We start from the raw sequence: 20,092 nt of genomic DNA, 5'->3' as shown, positions 1-20,092 counted from the left end.
AACAAATCATTTTTGTAATAAAACCTGGGAAGGGAAGTGGAAAATGTGTTTGCAGGATGTCACTGAGATAAGTAAGAGAAAAGAATAAATGCATCAATTTATTCTTGCATAACACATACTTCTTGTAACAATATAGTTCATGCGCTTGAATTGTAGCTCTTCAGGCTGCATGCTGTATGATGTATAATAATGTGAAATGTAGTAGTAACAACAAATCTTTGAAGTATTTAAGAGTTTGCTGGCTGATGAAATACAGGCTTTGTAATTTAAAGTTCATGTAACTCAGTTGTGTTATTGCAAATTTACATTCCATTAAATCTATATTATATGTTTATTTAATGTGTCTTTCTTATTTTGCATAATTCAGTGATTCAGAATTCTTTTTGTATTGCAGATCTTGTGTTTTATTACCAAAAGTATTGGTTTATATATACCTGACCTACTATTAAAATATATTAACAAAATTTTAGGATATCCTATATACACAATATAAAAATTTAGTGAGGCTCTCTGAATATTTCCATTCTAACTTTGCTTTTGATCTGTAGCAAAACACACAATTATGCATCAAATAATGAATCTAAATATTCCATAATAAGAATTTTCTAAAAAATAAAACTATTTCAAATTATAAATGCACGTTTTATTCTGTTGCCATTTTAGACTGTAAATTCTTTAGTCACATTAAAGATTAAATACATTATTAAATCATTTTTTGGAGGATTGATGGATGAGGTTGCTTTCATTTGAAATTTGATTTATAATTTTGTATTCTTCAGATTACAAAATTATTACATCTAGAACATCATGCATTAATTTTAATTTATTGTAATACTAACTGACTTCTCTCGGTGTTATGTAGGAGTACATATCATAAATAATTAAAATCTTACATGATATCTACTGCTATTATTAGCATAAAGAAATGCAAAACAAATGCAAAAATGTTTCAAATAAATGTGTGCCCAAAGCATTAAATTTGTGATTGAGTGAAATACTAAAGGAAATTTAAAATGTAATTTTTTCTTAAAAGTTGTCTAATGATTATTATTGAATGACTGATTCACAAATTTTGTATACCCACTTCTGTATCATTTGTCACGGAAGTGAAATTTTTTATGTATATTTCAGTGCTTCTTGCATAAGTATTAATAATTTAAAAATTGTCTTTATACTTATTCTACGTAAAAAAAAAAGTCTGCTTATCTCAAAAATTATGTGAAATTAAACTGATTTTTGTGTCATTTTTCTAGATGGAGATCTATATGTAGCAACTGTAGCTCAGTTTACTGGAGCTGATCCACTCATTTATCGAGAGCCTTTGCGAACAGAACAGTTTAATTGGAAGCATCTGAATGGTATTGCAGTAATTATCTGCAGTCAGTAATTAATTTTTTAGAAAAATTGCTTCTATATGTCTATATGGTTATTTTTAATTTTTTTTTAGCTCCAAATTTTGTTAGCTCTGTGCACCATGGAGAATTTGTATATTTCTTTTTCCGTGAAACTGCAGTGGAATACATTAATTGTGGCAAGGTAAATAAATAATCTTTTAGTATTCAGGCATAATTTGGTCATCTCTCTTCTATGATATATTCTTTCCATGTGTTTGGATTAATGTTTATCTTATTTTAAAATTATATAATAATAAAAATTCTCTTTTTCATTGTAAAACTTATTATAAGTATAATGATTTTTTTATTTTATTTATTTTTATTCAAAGAATAATAATAACTAAAATTACAGCTCTCTGCAGAAGATTTTCTATGTACAAAAATCTTTTTTTATCCATCCACTTCTTCTAAAGGAACTTCATTTATCCTTTTATACAATTCCAACTGTCCACACAAACCATTAACAATTCTATCTCACTTATAGTCCCAGCATTATGTGATATTTTGTCTTTAAACTGATCTTCAAAACTCAAAGTGAAATACCGTGACTTCTAATTTATGCTGTTCTCAGTTAATAGTCCATTTCTTATTTGCATCCCTAACCAATTTGATTTAAATGTTAAAAGTATCATGTATTTTAGGCCTTTAAACATTAGTATTTTTTATTAACTTCGTGCATGACACAATTTGAAAAACAATAATGCTGCAACAAACAAATTTGTATTCCTTGACTACAAATGCAATTTTTATTATGACTTATTTGGCTCAGTAATCATGCTTAATATTTTTAAAAAATTTTTTAACATCTTCATTATGACAATTTTGCTTCGTATTTTAGGCTGTCTACTCAAGGGTTGCCAGAGTTTGTACTAATGACAAAGGTGGCCCTCATAAATTCCGAAATCGATGGACATCTTTCTTGAAAGCAAGATTAAATTGCTCCATACCTGGAGAGTTTCCATTTTACTTTAATGAAATTCGTAAGTATATCATTAATTTTTAATTCCGTGCTTTTTATCAATTTTTAACAAGCCTTCTATTTATATGAACTTTAATTCCCAACTTGTGTTAAGTTGTACAATTGTAGTATTAAATATTAATACTACATTTTTTTAAATTGGTGATTTTCCATCAATTAAATTTTTTTTCAAATATCAATTCTTGATCACAGACTAGTTTAAATTTTAACATAATTCTATCTGTATTAAAATTAATCATTAAGATGTTTCGGGAGATTGTTAACAAATAATAAAATTATATACCAATTTAAATATAAAATCTGTTAAAATTAAAAGAAACTCTTATTAAAGTAAGGAAAAATGTAATGATTTACTGTAAATGGTCATCAGATTTTGCTCAAATTAAACCGTTTAGTTCCTCCCCCTACCTATTTTTTTTTTTTTTTTTCGCTGTATGCTTTCACATTAATTTGTATTTTTTAGAATCTACAACCAACGTGGTGACTGGAAAATATGGTGCTAAAGAGGCTCAGTTGATATATGCAGTTTTTACCACACCTCCGTAAGCTCAAATTTCGCCATATGCTTTAACATTGCTTCCTTTTCTTAAATAACAAATAATATTTCATAAATATTTGATACAATGAGATTTTTACTTTTTTTATGTTTTTTTAGGAATAGTATCAGTGGCTCAGCAGTATGTGCCTTCAGCTTAGAAGATATATTCCATGCATTCAATGGTCCTTTTAAGGGACAAGATGATATTAATGCAAATTGGCTTCCTGTAGCAAGTACGAAAGTACCAGAACCACGTCCTGGGCAGGTGAGGCAAAATTTTGATATTTCTTAAACAACACCAATGAATTTGTTTACATCTAAAACAAAAATAGAGTTACTTAATACAAATGCAATTGTTTTAAGATTTTTTTAAAATCAAAATTTGTAGAATATGCTGTATTTAGTGATTCTACATAATTTTAATTGTAGTAATTTTTTTAACTTATTGATATTATGATAGTGCATAAAACATCATTATGAACTGTGAAATCGATATAATCTTTAATTATATCCTGCATGCTTCTGTCTTCTAATAATAAAATTTTGTTAATAATTTTTATAATAGCAAATATACTGTATATTTTGTGTAAAGCAAAATTATCTGCTACAGATGTAATTATTCAATATTTTAAATTAGTTTTGAATACACTGACCGTATAAGAACGCATCCTTATTTTTTACAGTAAATTGTGTTACTTTCATTTATGCATAAGCTGAACATTTTTTGCATTGTGGTTGGTTTTTAACTAGGCTACTTAAATTACAGCTGATATTTTTAAAAAAAAAAAAAAAAAAAAATCTCATTCCTATTCTCAAGTGGACAATAATGGGCAATGAGAATTCCTGTCAAATTCATTCATATTAGTAAATAAACATTCTTTAGAAAATTGTATAGATTTGAAACATTGCTTTTAAAATTTTGCAAATATGTATAAATAATAGAATTTTTGTTTGTTATTAATCAATGCTTTGTTTTCAATGGACCATTTTTTAAAATATTTTTGCTTAAAAATTGAGTCATGAGTACAGAAGGTTTAAAAACTCAAATTGTAACATATTAATAGTCAGCTCAGCTTAATTTATAAATTATATATAAATGGAATCCTTTTAAACTATACTAAAATTAAGATAACTGTAAAATAAAATTTTGTACTGTTTTATAAATAAAAACAATGATTTTGGAGAGGATATTTTTAACAGAATATGATTTGTTGTAAAACTATTTTTAGTTCTAAAATATTTTTTAACAAGATAAAGCATCAACAAATTAAGATAGAGCCATGTAGATTAAAATAACTTTTGAATAAAACTGAATTTTGCCACTTAATGTCTAGATGGTTGACATTTTGCCAGTTTAGCATCTTTTAACAGAGTTTAGCTTGTTTACCTGCAGTGTTAGTAGATTGGAAAGAGATTGACACTGAACATAAATATAATACTATCAAATAGGCAACTGCTTGTAGGACAACATTAAAAGTGTCCAAAATTTTGATAGATTTTTTTTCCTGCACTATTTTCAAAATATATTAATCTTATACTTTCATTTCATTTGCAGTGATTGTGAACTTGGAAAGACTTAAATTAAAATCAAGCTTCGAATACAGAGCATTATTCTAATAATTTTAATCAATTATCTTTTATAAGTTTTATATTATGTTGCTTAAAAACTAATTTATTGGCTTATAATTAAATAGTTATTTAATTAGTGTTCTGAAGGATTTTTTTTAACTTCATTTAAATTTAAATCGTGACTTTTTTTTTATATGAAATACTGAAACCAATTTTCTCACAAGAGACCCATAATTAAATATTTTTTTCAGTTTATTAGAATTCACTGCATAAAACTTCTTATATTACAAAAAAAAATCCAGTGTATTAAATTAGCAAGTGGGATAAGAGCACAAATATGCGTGTAAGCGTATTAATTTCAATACAACTGCCTTCTTAAAATTAATTATTTTCTATCATATTAATTCACATTTCATTTAACACTTTTGCACATTTTCTACCCTATTCAAAGTCTACATGCACCATATTCAAAATTCTTATTCACTTAATTTCTAGTAATCTCCTATTGAAGCTATTTAAGCTATAGATGTTTCCATACCCTCCTTCCTAAATCGCTGATCATGGATTTCACAAAAAAATCTTAATCTCTGCTAAAAATTGAACTCTTTCCTTATTAATCTTGGAAGAAAAAGAAAGATACGCTTTCCAGTTAACTCATTACTTGCTTTCATCCTCAGAAATGGCATCTTATTATTTTAATAATATTTCATTTACAGATTCTAAATATTTGTTTAATGTCATCGAAGTAATTCAATAAAGAAATGATATGATCACTCACACAAATTATCAGTATTTTCAAGAATACTTTTTTTATTTGTCAATTTGTTTATGGCATTATAGTCGTATGAATTTGACAAAAAAAAAAAAAAAAAAAATTACATATTTAAATTTTGAAGATTTTTATACTAATTGCATATTTTCAGTAAGCTCATATATCTTGAAATTAAAATTCTGTTTCACTCTTTTATTTTTCCTTGTTTTGAATTCTACACAATTTAACATATTGAATCTTCATGTGTAATTTTTCTGCTTGCAGTGTGTCAATGATTCTCGAACATTGCCAGAAGTGACGGTGAACTTCATTGAAAGCAACAGTCTTATGGACAGAGCGGTGCCTTCTTTCTGGAATCATCCAGTTGTGTTGCACACTGTCTTTCAGTAAGAAATTTTCTAATTAACAAACAAAGTAATGAGTTATTAAAAACTTAATTTTCCTTTTGTCTATTTTCAGCACTTAGATATATATATTTTTTAATTTGCAGATATCGTTTCACTCATATAACTGTTGATCCTCAAATAGAAACAGCTGATGAAAAGCACTATGATGTATTGTATGTTGGAACTGGTAAGATTTCTTTTTTAATTTGCCAGCAATTCTCAAAATAGTTCTGTGTTTAGTATTCATGAAAAGAAGAAATCTTTTAAGTTGAATCTGTTGACAGAAAACCATTATTGCTGTATTCAGATCCAAGAACTGATGATTTAAAAATTTTAATGCTATAGCAAAAAAGTTGATGAAACCATTTATTATAATGAGATATTTTGTTTCAAAAATTTACAGTATAGATAAACTTTTTAAGAGAAATATTTTATAATTATATGATAAGTTATTTCTAACCTAATATAATAATATAGTTTCTATTTCTTATTATTGTTGCACTTTGCCTTGTTTCTGTAAGAAAGTCATGCATTCAGAATTTCAGTTTTAAATTATTTTAAAATCTCACTTTGTATCAGAGAGTTGCAAATCTGTTACTGTACTATCAAATGTATACTATAATAGATCGATTTAGATTTTAATTGAAAAAAGATTGGTATGGCTCTCAGTGGGATTAAATCCTTTTCAAACAAGTTAAATTAACTGATGCATGTGAAAAAAAAAATTATTATAGAATGTTGACAGAAGTGTTTGATTTTCCTTCAAAAAATGTCTCTATTATGTATTTATTTTCAAAGGAAAATAGTAAGCAAGCTATTAATTCAACCTTGATTGTAGGACAAAAATTGCAATGTTATACTTTTATACAATTGTTTATACTTTTATTATTATTACTTATTTTTAATTAAGAAGTATAAATTAATTTTGTCTGGAAGCATGTTTCACAGAAGTTGCATGCTCAAAATTAACATAATTTTACTAAGAAATCAATTAGAAATTTTCCTAGTTATTGAAATTTTATTTCAGTAGTGAATTTTTTGCTTCATTTAAAAAATTATTCCAAGCACTGTTTTGTTGCTTGCAAATATTTTAAATTTCATTTACTTGAGATCGCCTATTGGCATGTGTTTGATATGATGATTTTGTAACATTTCTGATTCAATTAAATATTAACTACACATTTACTGAGAATGTCAGTTTTTATTTGATTTGAACTATTTAGAGATATAAAATTTCTGTTGAAAGTTAAATTTTTGCAATTTTGCCTCTAAGTTATAATTTTTTTTAAATGTATCTAATGCAAAAGCATGTGCTTTGATTTAATGAAATTTGTTTTTAATTAAGTTAAATGCTTTAATGTTTACAATTTTCCTTTACTTTCTTCTTCACCTAATGTGGATTGCTCAAAAATTAATCTAAAAAGATGTTCTTGGTTATTAAGCAAAATTTTTCAAATAATTTAATATAATTCTTTTTCCCATAAAGATGACTTATTTAGTCAAATGATGAGTGTCTGGAGGAAATATCTTTATACAGCCATTATTGATATTGCTCAAAATTAGCATAATTTTACTAAGAAATCAAATAGAAATTTGCCTAGTTATTGAAATTTTATTTCAGTAGTGAATATTTTGCTTCATTTAAAAAATCATTTCAAGCACTATTTTGTTGCTTGCAAATATTTCAAATATAACTTGTTTATTGAAATAAAATTAGCAGTTTTAATAAATAAATTCTTCGTTTTGATTTGTCTAATTATATTATTTGCAATTTAGATAATGGAAAGGTTCTCAAATGCATCAATGCAGGCAGTGAATCCAAAACAGGAAAAGTGATACCTGTAGTTATTGAAGAATTCCAAGTATTCCAGCAGTTGCCCATTACAAATCTTATGGTATACCACACCCCATCAGATGCAAAACTTGTTGTTGTTTCACGGGAAGAAATTAAAACCATACCACTATATAACTGTGATCATTATGCCAAAACTTGCCGGTAAGAGTTTTGATCCTATTATAGAAGTATGTATTTTTGTTATATTTTTATAATGTAAATATTAATATGCAATTAGGGTTTTCTTATTTATTCTATAATTTTTTCTCACCATTCATTGTTCATTTTATCTTTAAAAATTTTTTAAAAAAATACCATTTAAGGTTTTTTTATGTATAAAAAAGAACTTATTTTGTAGTAAGAGAGATTTATATGAAGTACAATTTATATCATTTGATAAAAGTGTCCTTTAACTGGAGGGGGGAGATAAATTAAAAAAAAAATATTTACATAAGGAGACAAATGCCATTATATAATATCTCACTTTTGTTTGTCTGTCTATCTCTCTCTCTTTTTGTGTGTGTAATGTAAAATATTCATTCAACAATTAAGCAATGAGAAATGTCTTTAAATCATGGTTTTGTTCTTTTTCTCTAATTTTTAGACAAAAGATCTTTTAGAAGCCTTTATAAATTCATTATTTAAATCATAACAAGGAATTGCAAAATTCTCACAATTGCAATGCTAAAAACAGAAAAAAAATAATGAGTTTTTACATATACTAGATGAATTGGCATTTATTATAGGCCGCATATGATGTTCATATGGTATTGCAGGTTAATGTTTGACATATCAATTACAGAAGCTAGCATCTGCAAAGCATGAAAAGACCTAAAGCTTGGACAATTCAAAATTTAAATGGTTAAAAATTGAATTAATTTTAAGAATACAGATGAATTGATTTGATTACATATATTATATTGATATCTTTTGTTTCTACATTTTGAATGTCTTTATATTGCACTTACAAAATTTTTGTTTTCCCCATCTTTTGAATTCCCCCCCCCCCCCAAAAAAAAAAAAATTACAATTTCCATAAATATTATATTCAAATTTCTTTGAACTTAAATTCTGCTGAGGTAGTATAATAATTTTTTTTAATACTTTTTTTAGGGAATGTGTTGCATTGCAAGACCCATATTGTGCCTGGGATAAATCTCGAGGTGTCTGCACCAGTTCACGACAGAGGTAAGAAAATAATCATTTAGTATCTCATTATACTGCACTGGAAAATCTATAAATGCTTGTTTGGCAAATTTTGGCTGTGCAAAAATGAGGCTAGTGAGTGGGGAAAATGTTAACATAACATTAATCCTCATTATATTGCGCTTTAAATATTGCAAGGAATTGTATATATATATATAAAAATTCTATTTGTGCTATTAGCAAATATGATAATTCACAGTATAATTATTTCTGCAATTCTTAATTATTTTGCAATATATTTTGTTTGAAAATTTGAGATAGAATTAATTATAAGTTGCAAATTTGTACATAAATAATTATAAGTTGCAATTTTGTGGCTTTTGTACACCTTTTGCAGAAAGTTATGTATTAGTTATTATCAGTATTTTACTGGGTTTTTGAAAATTGGGGCTTTAGAATAGTATTGTATTAGAAGAGATATTTAAAATCATATTTAAAAATTGAATTTAATGTTTGAAGTTAAATGTGTAAACTCTAAAGCTATTGTCTATAAAATTCTAAAGTAATTGGGCAATGTTTTTTTAAAGTGTGTGTATAAGAATTATTGTAATCCTTTTTGTGTATTTAGTTTGTGCACTGAACATTAGGAACAAATCATACAAGGAGCTTTTAAAACAAATGTATGGTTAGGGTATAGAAAAGAGTATTATTTCTAAAATCTTGAGAATGAAAAGCAGTATGAAATTTTGAACATCTAATCTGGAAGGAAAAAAAAATAATCAATATTGGTGCTTGTTGATTAAGAAAATTTCTTATTATATGTCAGCTTTAAGTGAAGGAAATTTTGACCAATTGTAATTTGTGTGTAAAGAAACGTTCTTGAAAATGTGTAGTTCTAATGGTTATGTCAGTATTCATATTGCCTTTAATGATTCATACTTCTGCCGTTAAGTATAGCTTATTTGCAAAATTTTGAATGTTTTATAGGTTGTGGAAACGAGATGGTTTCGTGCAAAATGTTGAAGAAGGGATTGATTCAAGATGTCGTGAAGGTAGCCATTTTTCCCATTCTAAATATTATTTATTCATTAATTATATGTAGTTTTAAATCCATATAATTGTAGGGTAATCATTTCTTTCATTTCGTTTTTTGACAGAGGAAAGTATGTACTTTTTGTAGTACCAAGAGAAATTGTTGAGTTACAATTATTTTTCAGGCATTCATCAAATAAAAATTTAATTCTTTAAACACAATATGAATATTGAAATAACTTACAATATTCATATACCAATATACATGTACTTTAGTTATAAATCCAAAGCATGATAAATTTTATCAGAAGTTGCAACTGAAATGTGAATATCTAGGGAGATTATGATGCTATTATTTTCCTAATAAAATATATATATATTTCAGATTTCTTTTTTTAACATGAATAAATAATGCTTCAAATGTAAGTCAACAAATTTTATTCAAATATATCAACTTGCCGCTTTATTCTTATAAATCCCCAAAGTGTTAATTTTCAAGATTTTTTTTTTTTAAATGACCAAAGATGAATCACAATCGTAGGCTTGAAATCTGACCTCTATTAACTTCTAAAAAAATTATTGTATTCTTCTTCCAAGACACTGTAATAAAGTTTTTCACTTTTATTTATCCTTTTGCAGCACCAATTCCTCCTCATATTTTATTTATCAGTTTGAATTCTTTTTCTTGTGCACAAAATATGATTCTTTTGATACATCCATACCAATATACATGTACTTTTTTATTCATTTTTAAAACAAACATACCTTTTAATCTTTTTAGAGACATTAAAAGATGTGTTCTTTATCATGAAAATAATGCTAATGAGGGACCATATAAACCATTAGTAGGAGGGGGGAAAATTGGTACAACCATCTCTTGTCTATATTAAATCCAGGAAAGCATCCCCCCCCCCCCATAAAATCATCAGAGGATTAATACCTGCCTGAGGGGAAAAAAACTTTTAAAATGCGATTTTTATGAGCAAATTCCAATAATAAGAAAAACTAGATATATGGTAGTTTCTGGCAAATAACCCATAGGAATGAATCCTGAAGTTAATCTTTATTTTTGTTGTTACCTGAAATATTTGTATCCTACTAGGAGGGCGTTCTCCTAACGGTGGTACAACTCCACAACGTTCACCTCACCATTCGGCAAGCCGTCATGATACTGCAAGCAATGGATCACCACCTGCTTCCTCTTCCACCACAGAAACAGAAGACGAACTCAGTGAAGGTAAACTCTATGTCCTCTTGTGTGGCTTACTCAATAGTCTGGGTTTAGAGCCACTTGATTGAAGCATGGCGCATCTGTTGGTCAAGTGGCGATGCAAAACCAGTTTTAGCTGCGTCCTGCCTTCGAATAGCATGCCCTGTGTGCTCAAAAATTATATATATAAAAAGAAAAAAAGAAAGCTGCTAAATTGTAATGCTTGCCTGTTGAAAAAAAAAAAAAAACCTGCTGTTCAGTTGTAATAAGTGGAAAATGTGTGTTGTAGAATTGCATTTGTGTTTGTATAGTTAGGATGTATATATATATTAACACTGAAGGCATATAAAGAAATGTTTTCCTATTTTATATTTGGATAGTGGCAATGGCTGCTGCCTCATTGGAAATATTATATATTTTAAAATTGTTTAAGGAAAAAGCAACAGAACATCAGTATTTATAAGGATTTAAACACAGACTAAAATTTTGATTAATTTATTTTTAAATAGAATCAGATTTTTTGTAGTGGCTTTAATTTAATTAATATTGTACAGTAATTTTTATCAATTTGCTACTTTTGATTAAATGTAATGATAAAATGTTTGAAGTAAATGAAATTTTTAAAAGAATAGATTACTGAAGTTAAACAAATTTGTATTTTTCAAACTGATATCTTATATTTGTTTTTAAGCCATTAATGTAATATTAGTTTTATGATTTTTCTCTCTTATTTAAATATATTGCTATCTAAATTGCATTTTTGTCTATTTTCTTTAAAATTTACTATTAAGTTTTGGGATTATTTAGATGTATGCCGTGAAACTTTTTATGTTCTCTTCATATATTTTCTTATTGTATCTTGTGTTTCCTATTGCTGGATAAAAAGTTGCTCTTACTTTAAGAAATCTAAATTTGTTTTACTGTTATCTTAAAATTAGAAAATATCAAGGAGAATATAGAAACCTTATTGTGATATAGAAGTTGGGGAATTGAGTATCATTGGAATCATAAAAGCAAAATGTTATTAAAATTGAGATTGGGAGGTTTAATTCTACAACATGAATGAAAGCAATCTGACTACAATACAACACTTTTTATTTGAATTTTTTCTTTAATGCATGCATGCAAAATCAAGACTAACTATAACATTTCTAACCTTACTCTTATTTCTGTTAAATTTATCTTAATTTCATTTTCTAACAAGTTGTCTTTAAAATAACAAAAAAACAAAAAAAAATTTAATCACTTCTGCCATTGTGCCCTGTCCTGTGTTGTCCTGGTGTTCTGTTGTGCTTGCTATGGGCAGGAAGCAGCAGCCGGCCACCATGAGGGCATGGAGCTTACTGTCCACGAGCCTTCGTACTAAACAATAATTGCATGATAACTCTTTGCATGATTCTCTATACTAAACTAACTTAATATGCTGTCATTTTATAGGGATTTTCTACTTGTCTTGACAATGTAGATTTTGTGTAGATTTTTTTTATATGCGCTGCTTAAATATTTAAAATGTATAATCTGATATCATTGAGAGTATGATTTAATGCAATACAAAGATTATATAGTTAATCTGATATATATGAATATTTTATATGCATTATTTATAATTGTGTTTTATATGCATTATTTATAATTGTGATTTCATCCTTAATACTAATTTACCTTGAAAAGTATATCTAGTCATATTTTATGAAAAAAGACAGAATTATATTAAATCTTTTTTGGGGGGGATATTTGTATTTAAATTTTGAAATACCTTCTTATATTTAAAATAATTTATTAATTTTTAATACAGTTATTAATCTATTTTTTAAAAGCATAACTGTGGGAACTTGATTGTTTCCTGCTGTCATTATGAATGTTTGAAGAATCGTATCACAATTCATTTATAGATTGATTGCTTATAGCTTTTCCTTTCTAAAAATAAAATTTTGAAGACATCCTACTAGGTAAAAAATAAAGAATAATGATGTTAATAAAAGAAAGAGGACACTCCTAGATTTTTACCATTTTCAGATTTTCAACATCCAGTATAATTTTTGCTTTTTCACGGAAGGAAATCTGGTTGTCAAAAATTATTTAAATATTTATATCCCCTCTCCACTCCTATTCATCTTTTGATCTGATGTTAAATTATTGATCATGAAATTATTTTTAAGCAAGTAACTGAGTTTTCTAGTTTAATATTTTAAAAGATATATAATTAGTTATTGGCATTGCACTTTAAAACAAGAATATATAACTTTTTTTTTTTTTTTTCCTAAATGGATGTTAAGGATGTGTCCTGCATTAAAGTTAGTCTCTTTATCTGCTGCCACTTTAAATGCTTTAGAAATGTTTACATTTCATTAAAATAATCATTTCATAATATAGCTTGTTATGTGCCATGAAAATAAAGTTAAAAATCACTGTCACTTTGACATTACTATAAAATCTTTTTTTTTCTCTCTCTCTCTCTCTCGTTTAGAAAAATGTGGAATTATTTTTTGAACAAATTTTGATTAATTTTTTTGAAATATCAACAATTATTCACATATGCTAAATGTGTTTTATAAAGGAAAATAGCTTTTTTTTTTTTTTTTCTGAAAGGTTTTATTAAAATCCATTCATGTTGTAATTATTTTTACTAAATCATGTTAAATTATTGTTATTTAATTTCCTGTTTCATTTTGGAAAGAAATTAATTGTTCCAGGCAACCAAAATTTTTATCCCGCAGGTGGCACGGCAGGAGCCTCCAGAGGTCACCAGTACATGTACACCGCAGAAACGCTTGCCATTGCTGTGACAACCAGTATCGTGTCATCATTGGTGGTTGGCTTCATCAGTGGCTACATCTTCAGCCGCCGCTGCAAGTCTGAAGAGGTGGACTCACCTTATGATGATTCTCACTATTTGGAACAACGAGGCAGCTGTGACACACCCCACCTCAACCACACAGAAGGTTTTTTGTCACCTACCACCAACAAACCCATCAACCTCGTCCTCAATGTACCTCCAAAAAACGGGAATGGCAAGAGTGCTAACAGCTCGGCCGATAACAGACCTGTTCAGAAAGTGAAAAAGATTTATTTATAGTCTCTCTGTGCTCTCTCGAAATAAAAATAAACGGAATCTATTTCATCACTTCGATCGTCCAACATTCCATATTCATGCTGGTGTTTGCTAGTTTGTTAGCTGTTCTGTCTCATCGAAAGCAATGATTCAGTTGTGCATGCAGTATGGAGGTAGTTGTGTGCTGTGTTTGGCCCAACAGCATATTGTGTACCACTCCAATAGTTGACTCCAGTGGTTCATGTTGTTTTTCTTAGTTTAAGGATTCCTACTTGGGCTGACATTTTGTTCCGAGGTTCCTTCTCACCACACAACTCTAGCTGTAGTCTTTAAATAATGCAGCGCCCAATTGAGGAACTGTACTTCGATTCAGAATAATGCACGAAGGTGGAGATTCGAAGCAGAGCTTCAAAGCAATGTCATCAAGTGCGTCTCTCATCGGAGCAGAACCGTTTTCATCGGACTCTTGATTCCACTCTTTCAATATGTACTGTGGGGCTTATTTAAATGCTCATCTTTTACATTGTGTGACAAATATCAAAAATTGGATTTTTACAGTATTAATTTAAGTTATGAATGCATTTTTGAAGAGTCAGAAGAAGATATAAGTGCACACATGTGAAGGCATTAAACTGAAAATTTATTAACTTTTGCCACCTTGTGCCACTCATTGATGCTGTTAATATCTGCACCTGTTAAAGTTTCCAGTGTGCTTATTTTATTTATAAATTGTACATAGGAGCACTCTGTCATATTTGTTTTAAACTTTACTTTGATTACACCTTGTACATTTGTGTTTAGATCATTTTTTATGTGAAATGTTTATGTGTTTTTGATTGCAAACTGAGCTTTTTATTTTGTGACTACAAAAATAGGCTATTTCAGTATTGTAAAATCTTAAGTTCAGTTGCACATTTGGTTTTAGTAAATAATTTTAATTGAAAGCACGTTTAAAAATTGCACTGTCTGCCGTGACACTATGATCTGCTGTGGCCTTAGATTTTATCATACTGTTATAAAGAATAGTTTTAAGAGTTAATATTTCAAGATCACTGGTTATGTAATTTAGAGTGGTAAAATTCTTCCACAGAACTGATATTTATAGCTAAAATTGTGCATGTTTCTCTAGAGTACAGAGAAAGTGCCATTTTTTTGTATTTTTCATAATTGCCCTTTGTGTTTAATTGAACATTGTATGTTACACATACCTCAGTGCTTCTACGACATGATCTCAAAAGAGTGACTAACCAAAGGACTTGGAGCAACAGAATTATAATTTTATTGTTGAAAAAAATTGAAACTTGTACAGACAGACATTTGAAAATCTGCTTTCTTTGTGCATGCGATGTTTCAACCATCGAATGCAAATTGATTAATTATATATACATATATATATATTATACTCCTGTACATAATTGAATATCTTGTCTCAATTATTTGTAATTTTTAAGGTGCCCAGTCATAGATTACTCTATTCGATCTTGCTCTCTATCTCTCTTTAGAATGTTTAGGTGACCCATAACCCTCTCTATACCAGAGTCCATTGAGCCTAAACATGTAATTCACCATGAACATAACAATATCGTTTTGTGCGTTCATCTGGACATATTTCTGATGATTCACTCAAGAATTTAGGAAATCTGAAATTTCTTCAATAAAAGAGTGAAAAGTAAAGATGCAAATCTGTTTTTTCTAGAGTAACTAAAAATTTGACTTGTAGTTTTCAGAAATTGCAAACCAAAATCGCTTTGTGAATGCTCCCATTAAAAAAAATAAAAATAAAAAATATCAAACTGACATCAGTCCATATGTAATCAATGTCTGTCTAACCCAAACGCGCATGTTAACTCTTTGTACTTCAGCATACTCTAATTTATGGGCATAAAGAGCAGTAATGCCAAACTATTCCTTATCGAACTTGTGGATATTTTGTAGATGAAATTCATTATTCTTAGTCCAAATAAGTTTTTTTCGAATCTCAGGTTGAATATAATTTATTTTGCCTGTATATACTTTTTCATTGCTACCAATTGATGCATATATTTGTATTGTGTTTTATTTTTAGCAGGGTCAGAATTGGATCAAGAAGTTTGCAAAATTTTATCTCAAGAATTTTCTATATCAGTAGTTGGCTGCCTTATTCCCATTTCAATACTGTATATAAAATTATGAATGCATTACTGATGATCCTGCACTTCTTTTACCTTTTTTTTTTATTTATTATGGTTATGTTAAATGTATTGTATAAAAAAGGGGATTGTTTTTTATTGCATTTGCAAAACAAATAGCAACATTAATGTTTTTTTCCACAGGGCATTTATTTTTATTGAATGAAAAATATTTTTGTAGACTTGTTATTCTGTGACTTCTCTTTGTAAAATACAACATTTCTGTACATGTGTGCAAGGACTGCACTGTGTTTCAGGTTGTTGTTATTGAATTATAAAGCTATTTACTGTTGAATTTTTTCAACCAATTGTTTTGACTGCATTTCAACATGGAAGAATCTATCTTTTTAACAGAATCGATTATTAATAAGTATTCAGTTATTTTCTTAAATCTCAGAAACAATGTATGTCTATTCAACATAAATGCATTAGACAGTTTTTGAGTTTAAAATTCCTAATGAACAAAGCTCTTGAAAATCTCTTATTTAGTGGAATCAGAAACATAGAATTTGCTGAAGTTAAAGATTAGCGAGTATGACTATGCATTAATACTCTCATAAATGTTATGTGAAATAATTTTTTTTTATAAATTTAGATTAAATATTTCAGTTTAAAAAAAAAGATTTGTAATAGAACATAACTTTCTGTTGATTTCTAATAAAACTAAGAGAAAAATATGAAATGATTTACACATTCCACTAGATAAGAGGAGAGAGAAAATTCACCACCATAATTTACACTTTTTTTTTTTTTTTTTTTGTCTCAATAGTCACTTTATATTTCAGTCATCCACTTTAATGATGGTAAGTAAAGTCATTAGTTTTAAGAGCTAAGAAAAATATTTTTTTTATAGGCTTCTATTGTTTACTATCCTGAAATCTTTTTCATTCAATAAATTGTGAATGCTTTTGGAAGTTGATGAATCTCTGTTAGCTATGTTTTAAAAATTCACAGAGTTCTGTCCGTTGTTTGCTAATTTTTGTAATTGTTCAATTCTTTATTTTTGTATGACTTTCAATCAGATGAACTCTTTTGAAATATTCGATTTCTTTTGAAATTGTGATATTTTAATTCATTTCAATTATATAAATTTATAACTTTGAACAAATTGTATCTTTTAATGCAATGTTTATGTATACAAGTTTTTATTATTATTATTATTATTATTATTTTGAAATTGATTGATTGAAAATATTCAGAATCATGAAATTTTTTGATCTTCTGATGCTATGCAAAGCAATGCTTGTTTCTTTTCATGTGCAAATTGTTTCTGTGAAACGTGATGCTTCCATTCAATTGAAAAAATTCTGTTGTGTTGCAGTGGAAAATATAAGAAGCAAAGAGAGCCCATTGTACAAAAGTGTATAGTGTGCGCATACTGTGCGATGAGTCAGTAGGTCTTGATTCCCAACCTGACCACTCTCTTCCTTCATTGTGAGAGGAGGAGGCTTAATACTCTATGGGAACTATATTAAAATAGACTTTGGAAAAACACTTTATTTATCTGTCTTATTTATTGACTCGTGGATTATTATTTTAAAGGGCTTTAAGCAATGTATTTTACTGGGTGACATACGTTCAAAAATGCACCGAATTCAGATTCTATTTCAAACTATCATTGGCTGATTTTCATTAGGGCAGCTACCTAGGGTCTCAAGGTTATGGGGGGACATAAGCTGACCAATTACAAAATATATTATTAACCTAGTTTCTAAGTAAACTTTTAAGAGCTATACAAATCCTGTAAATTATAAAATATTAAGATGAATTATTAAATGAATTAAAATATAATTATTTATCATATTTGGAATATTAATTATGCATCTAACTGGTTATGTTATATTCTATTTAAACTTCTATAATATAATAATTTTTGTTATCTTTGTTTTAAATCATTAGTTTCACTATAATCTATCATAATAATTAAATATTTTTATTTGTTAGTATAGATATCATTAATTAATAATTATGGATTAAATTTTCCAAGATATTTTTGTCATTTTTTATATGATATAAAAATAATATAAATCAATGTATCAGTTAAGTTAAAATTAGTTAAAATGTGATATTAAAAATGTTAGCTTTTTAACTGTGTAACTAGCTTGTTAATGAGTTTGTTTCACATTGAAATAATTTGTCAAACTCATTAACAAATTAAAATGAAAGTCTCATGAGGGCCACTGGCTGGAGCGGTAAAATATCTAAATTCACCCTTGTGGATTATTGAAAGTCACAAACATTTTTTATTTGCATGATTTCTGTCAAAATTTGCTGTTCTGGAAAACTTTCCATTTTTATGGGCAAAATGATTGTTCTTAAAAAATGCAAAGTTAAAGCCAAATATTTTTTGTGCATGTTTTTTTGTTTTTAAAAATTTATATCTAGCAGCAGTAAATAACCATCATTCTAACTTATAAAAATTAGTTATCGATAAATCAAAAATGTATGTTGAAATTGTAAAAAGTATCAAATTAGATGTGTATTGCTTAAATACTTGTTTTTTTTTTTAATTCTTAAGATTATTTGGCATGGGCAAACAACATATTCTTTTTATGTGATTTTTAATAAATTAAATATTAATAAGTAAATAAAAACAAATTCATTTTTACAAAGTTATTAAAATAAAAAAAAGTGCGTTCAAATGTGAAATTAAATTGATCAATTTATTAAAAGCGGACACTCGTGCTGTTCCTATCTAGAGCTGCAAACTATTTAAAGCCGCCGCTGTGTTATATCAAATGTAGGAAAAACGACCAAACTTTACAACCAAAACTATCTTTTTCATTAATTCTACTGTTGGTCTTTACACCAATACTATTACACCCGGTCATAAAATACTATTTGGAGATAGAGCATTGTGGCATCTTCATGATGTATCCTTAAGTGACGAATCCAATTAGGAATAGTTTATTTAAACAAGTTCAAGTAGAGATTTTCCTGAAAAGTGTATGAAACACTTTCTACCTTGTTTTAAAAATCTTTGACGGTGAAACAAGGAAGAAATTTGAAATGCACACATATCTGTGAAATGTTTTTTAACTACATTTTCCTGTAATCATGTCAGATTAGCTAACAATGTTATAAAAGTAAAATATTTTGTAAGAGGCACTTCTTTCCCCTTCCCATTCTATTACTTCTTGTCAACTAAAAAGAATTTGCTTTGAATTTAGAGTAGGAGTATTATACTCAGGTGTTATCATGTATCTAATGAATAAAATCTGAACTTGACGTGTGCCACAAAAAAGAAGGGGGAGGGGGGCGATTTTAAAGAATTCGAAAATTTTCAAAATTTCGAAAACACAATAAAAATAAAGAACAGAAAGTTATATATTCGCTTCTTGACACTTATTATCTTTTCTGAGCTACTACCTTTCCTATTTCTAGGGTTATCTTACCCAGGAATTAATTTCATAACCAATCCAAAGTGAAAATTGTGTTAGGAGACACTCGCTATCATAAGTGAAAATAATTTTTCCTATGTGAAACATATACTCGCTCTTTCAAATATAGAAATAATTTCATATTTACTTTCTAAATATTGACAAAAATTTGAAAATCCCAATTTGATTGAATTTCACCTTCAAACCTGAACAGTAATGGATATTGATTGCCCCCATTTACATAAAGCTTGGTACTGATTCCGTAACAATAGAAATCAGCGGGAGTTATATCCCTGAAATTCTGTCGTTCTCCCTAATAAAGGAGTCCTCTCCACCCCCACCCCCCCTCTCCTCACTGTAAATATTGTGAACCTTGAAAAAAGCTTTGAATATCGCGAATGCTCCGATTTTATTTTCAAAATCTTGTACATGAAAGTTTGGTGCTTCCTAGAATAGTAAAGAAAGCTGAGTATGGGTTTTTTAGCGGCCGATTAAAATCAAAATTTGCCACAGAACTACAATTTCGGTAACAAGATTACATATCAAATTTTATTTATCTAAATAATTGCATCTTCTAATTATCATGTTTATTTACACATGCAAATGATCAACCCCGTGATAGATTTAACCCT

At 27.9% G+C, this 20,092-nt stretch overlaps 1 protein-coding gene across 7 annotated transcripts in view; it reads left to right on the top strand.

Moving 5' to 3' along the window:
* LOC129968510 (semaphorin-1A-like) overlaps positions 1-17,574 on the top strand; it is a 210,645-nt gene extending 193,071 nt beyond the window's left edge. For 4 of the 7 annotated variants that reach the window (XM_056082471.1, XM_056082473.1, XM_056082470.1 and 1 more), the window contains 12 exons: positions 1,254-1,358; positions 1,448-1,536; positions 2,233-2,374; positions 2,837-2,915; positions 3,029-3,176; positions 5,517-5,638; positions 5,743-5,825; positions 7,415-7,634; positions 8,586-8,660; positions 9,606-9,670; positions 10,753-10,887; positions 13,578-17,574. In XM_056082471.1, the coding sequence (XP_055938446.1) occupies positions 1,254-1,358; positions 1,448-1,536; positions 2,233-2,374; positions 2,837-2,915; positions 3,029-3,176; positions 5,517-5,638; positions 5,743-5,825; positions 7,415-7,634; positions 8,586-8,660; positions 9,606-9,670; positions 10,753-10,887; positions 13,578-13,936 (1,622 nt within the window). In that variant the 3' untranslated portion in view covers positions 13,937-17,574. Of the gene's footprint in view, positions 1-1,253; positions 1,359-1,447; positions 1,537-2,232; positions 2,375-2,836; positions 2,916-3,028; positions 3,177-5,516; positions 5,639-5,742; positions 5,826-7,414; positions 7,635-8,585; positions 8,661-9,605; positions 9,671-10,752; positions 10,888-13,553 lie in introns of all 7 variants that reach the window. The other 3 variants (XM_056082476.1, XM_056082475.1, XM_056082474.1) reach the window with 2 other exon arrangements.
* Positions 17,575-20,092: the final 2,518 nt, after the last annotated feature.

The sequence above is a fragment of the Argiope bruennichi genome, chromosome 5 (assembly GCF_947563725.1).
Source record: "Argiope bruennichi chromosome 5, qqArgBrue1.1, whole genome shotgun sequence".
Taxonomy (NCBI): Eukaryota; Metazoa; Arthropoda; class Arachnida; order Araneae; family Araneidae; genus Argiope; species Argiope bruennichi.
Note: the sequence above shows the minus strand (reverse complement) of the source record. Positions and strands in the feature narration are given on the sequence as shown.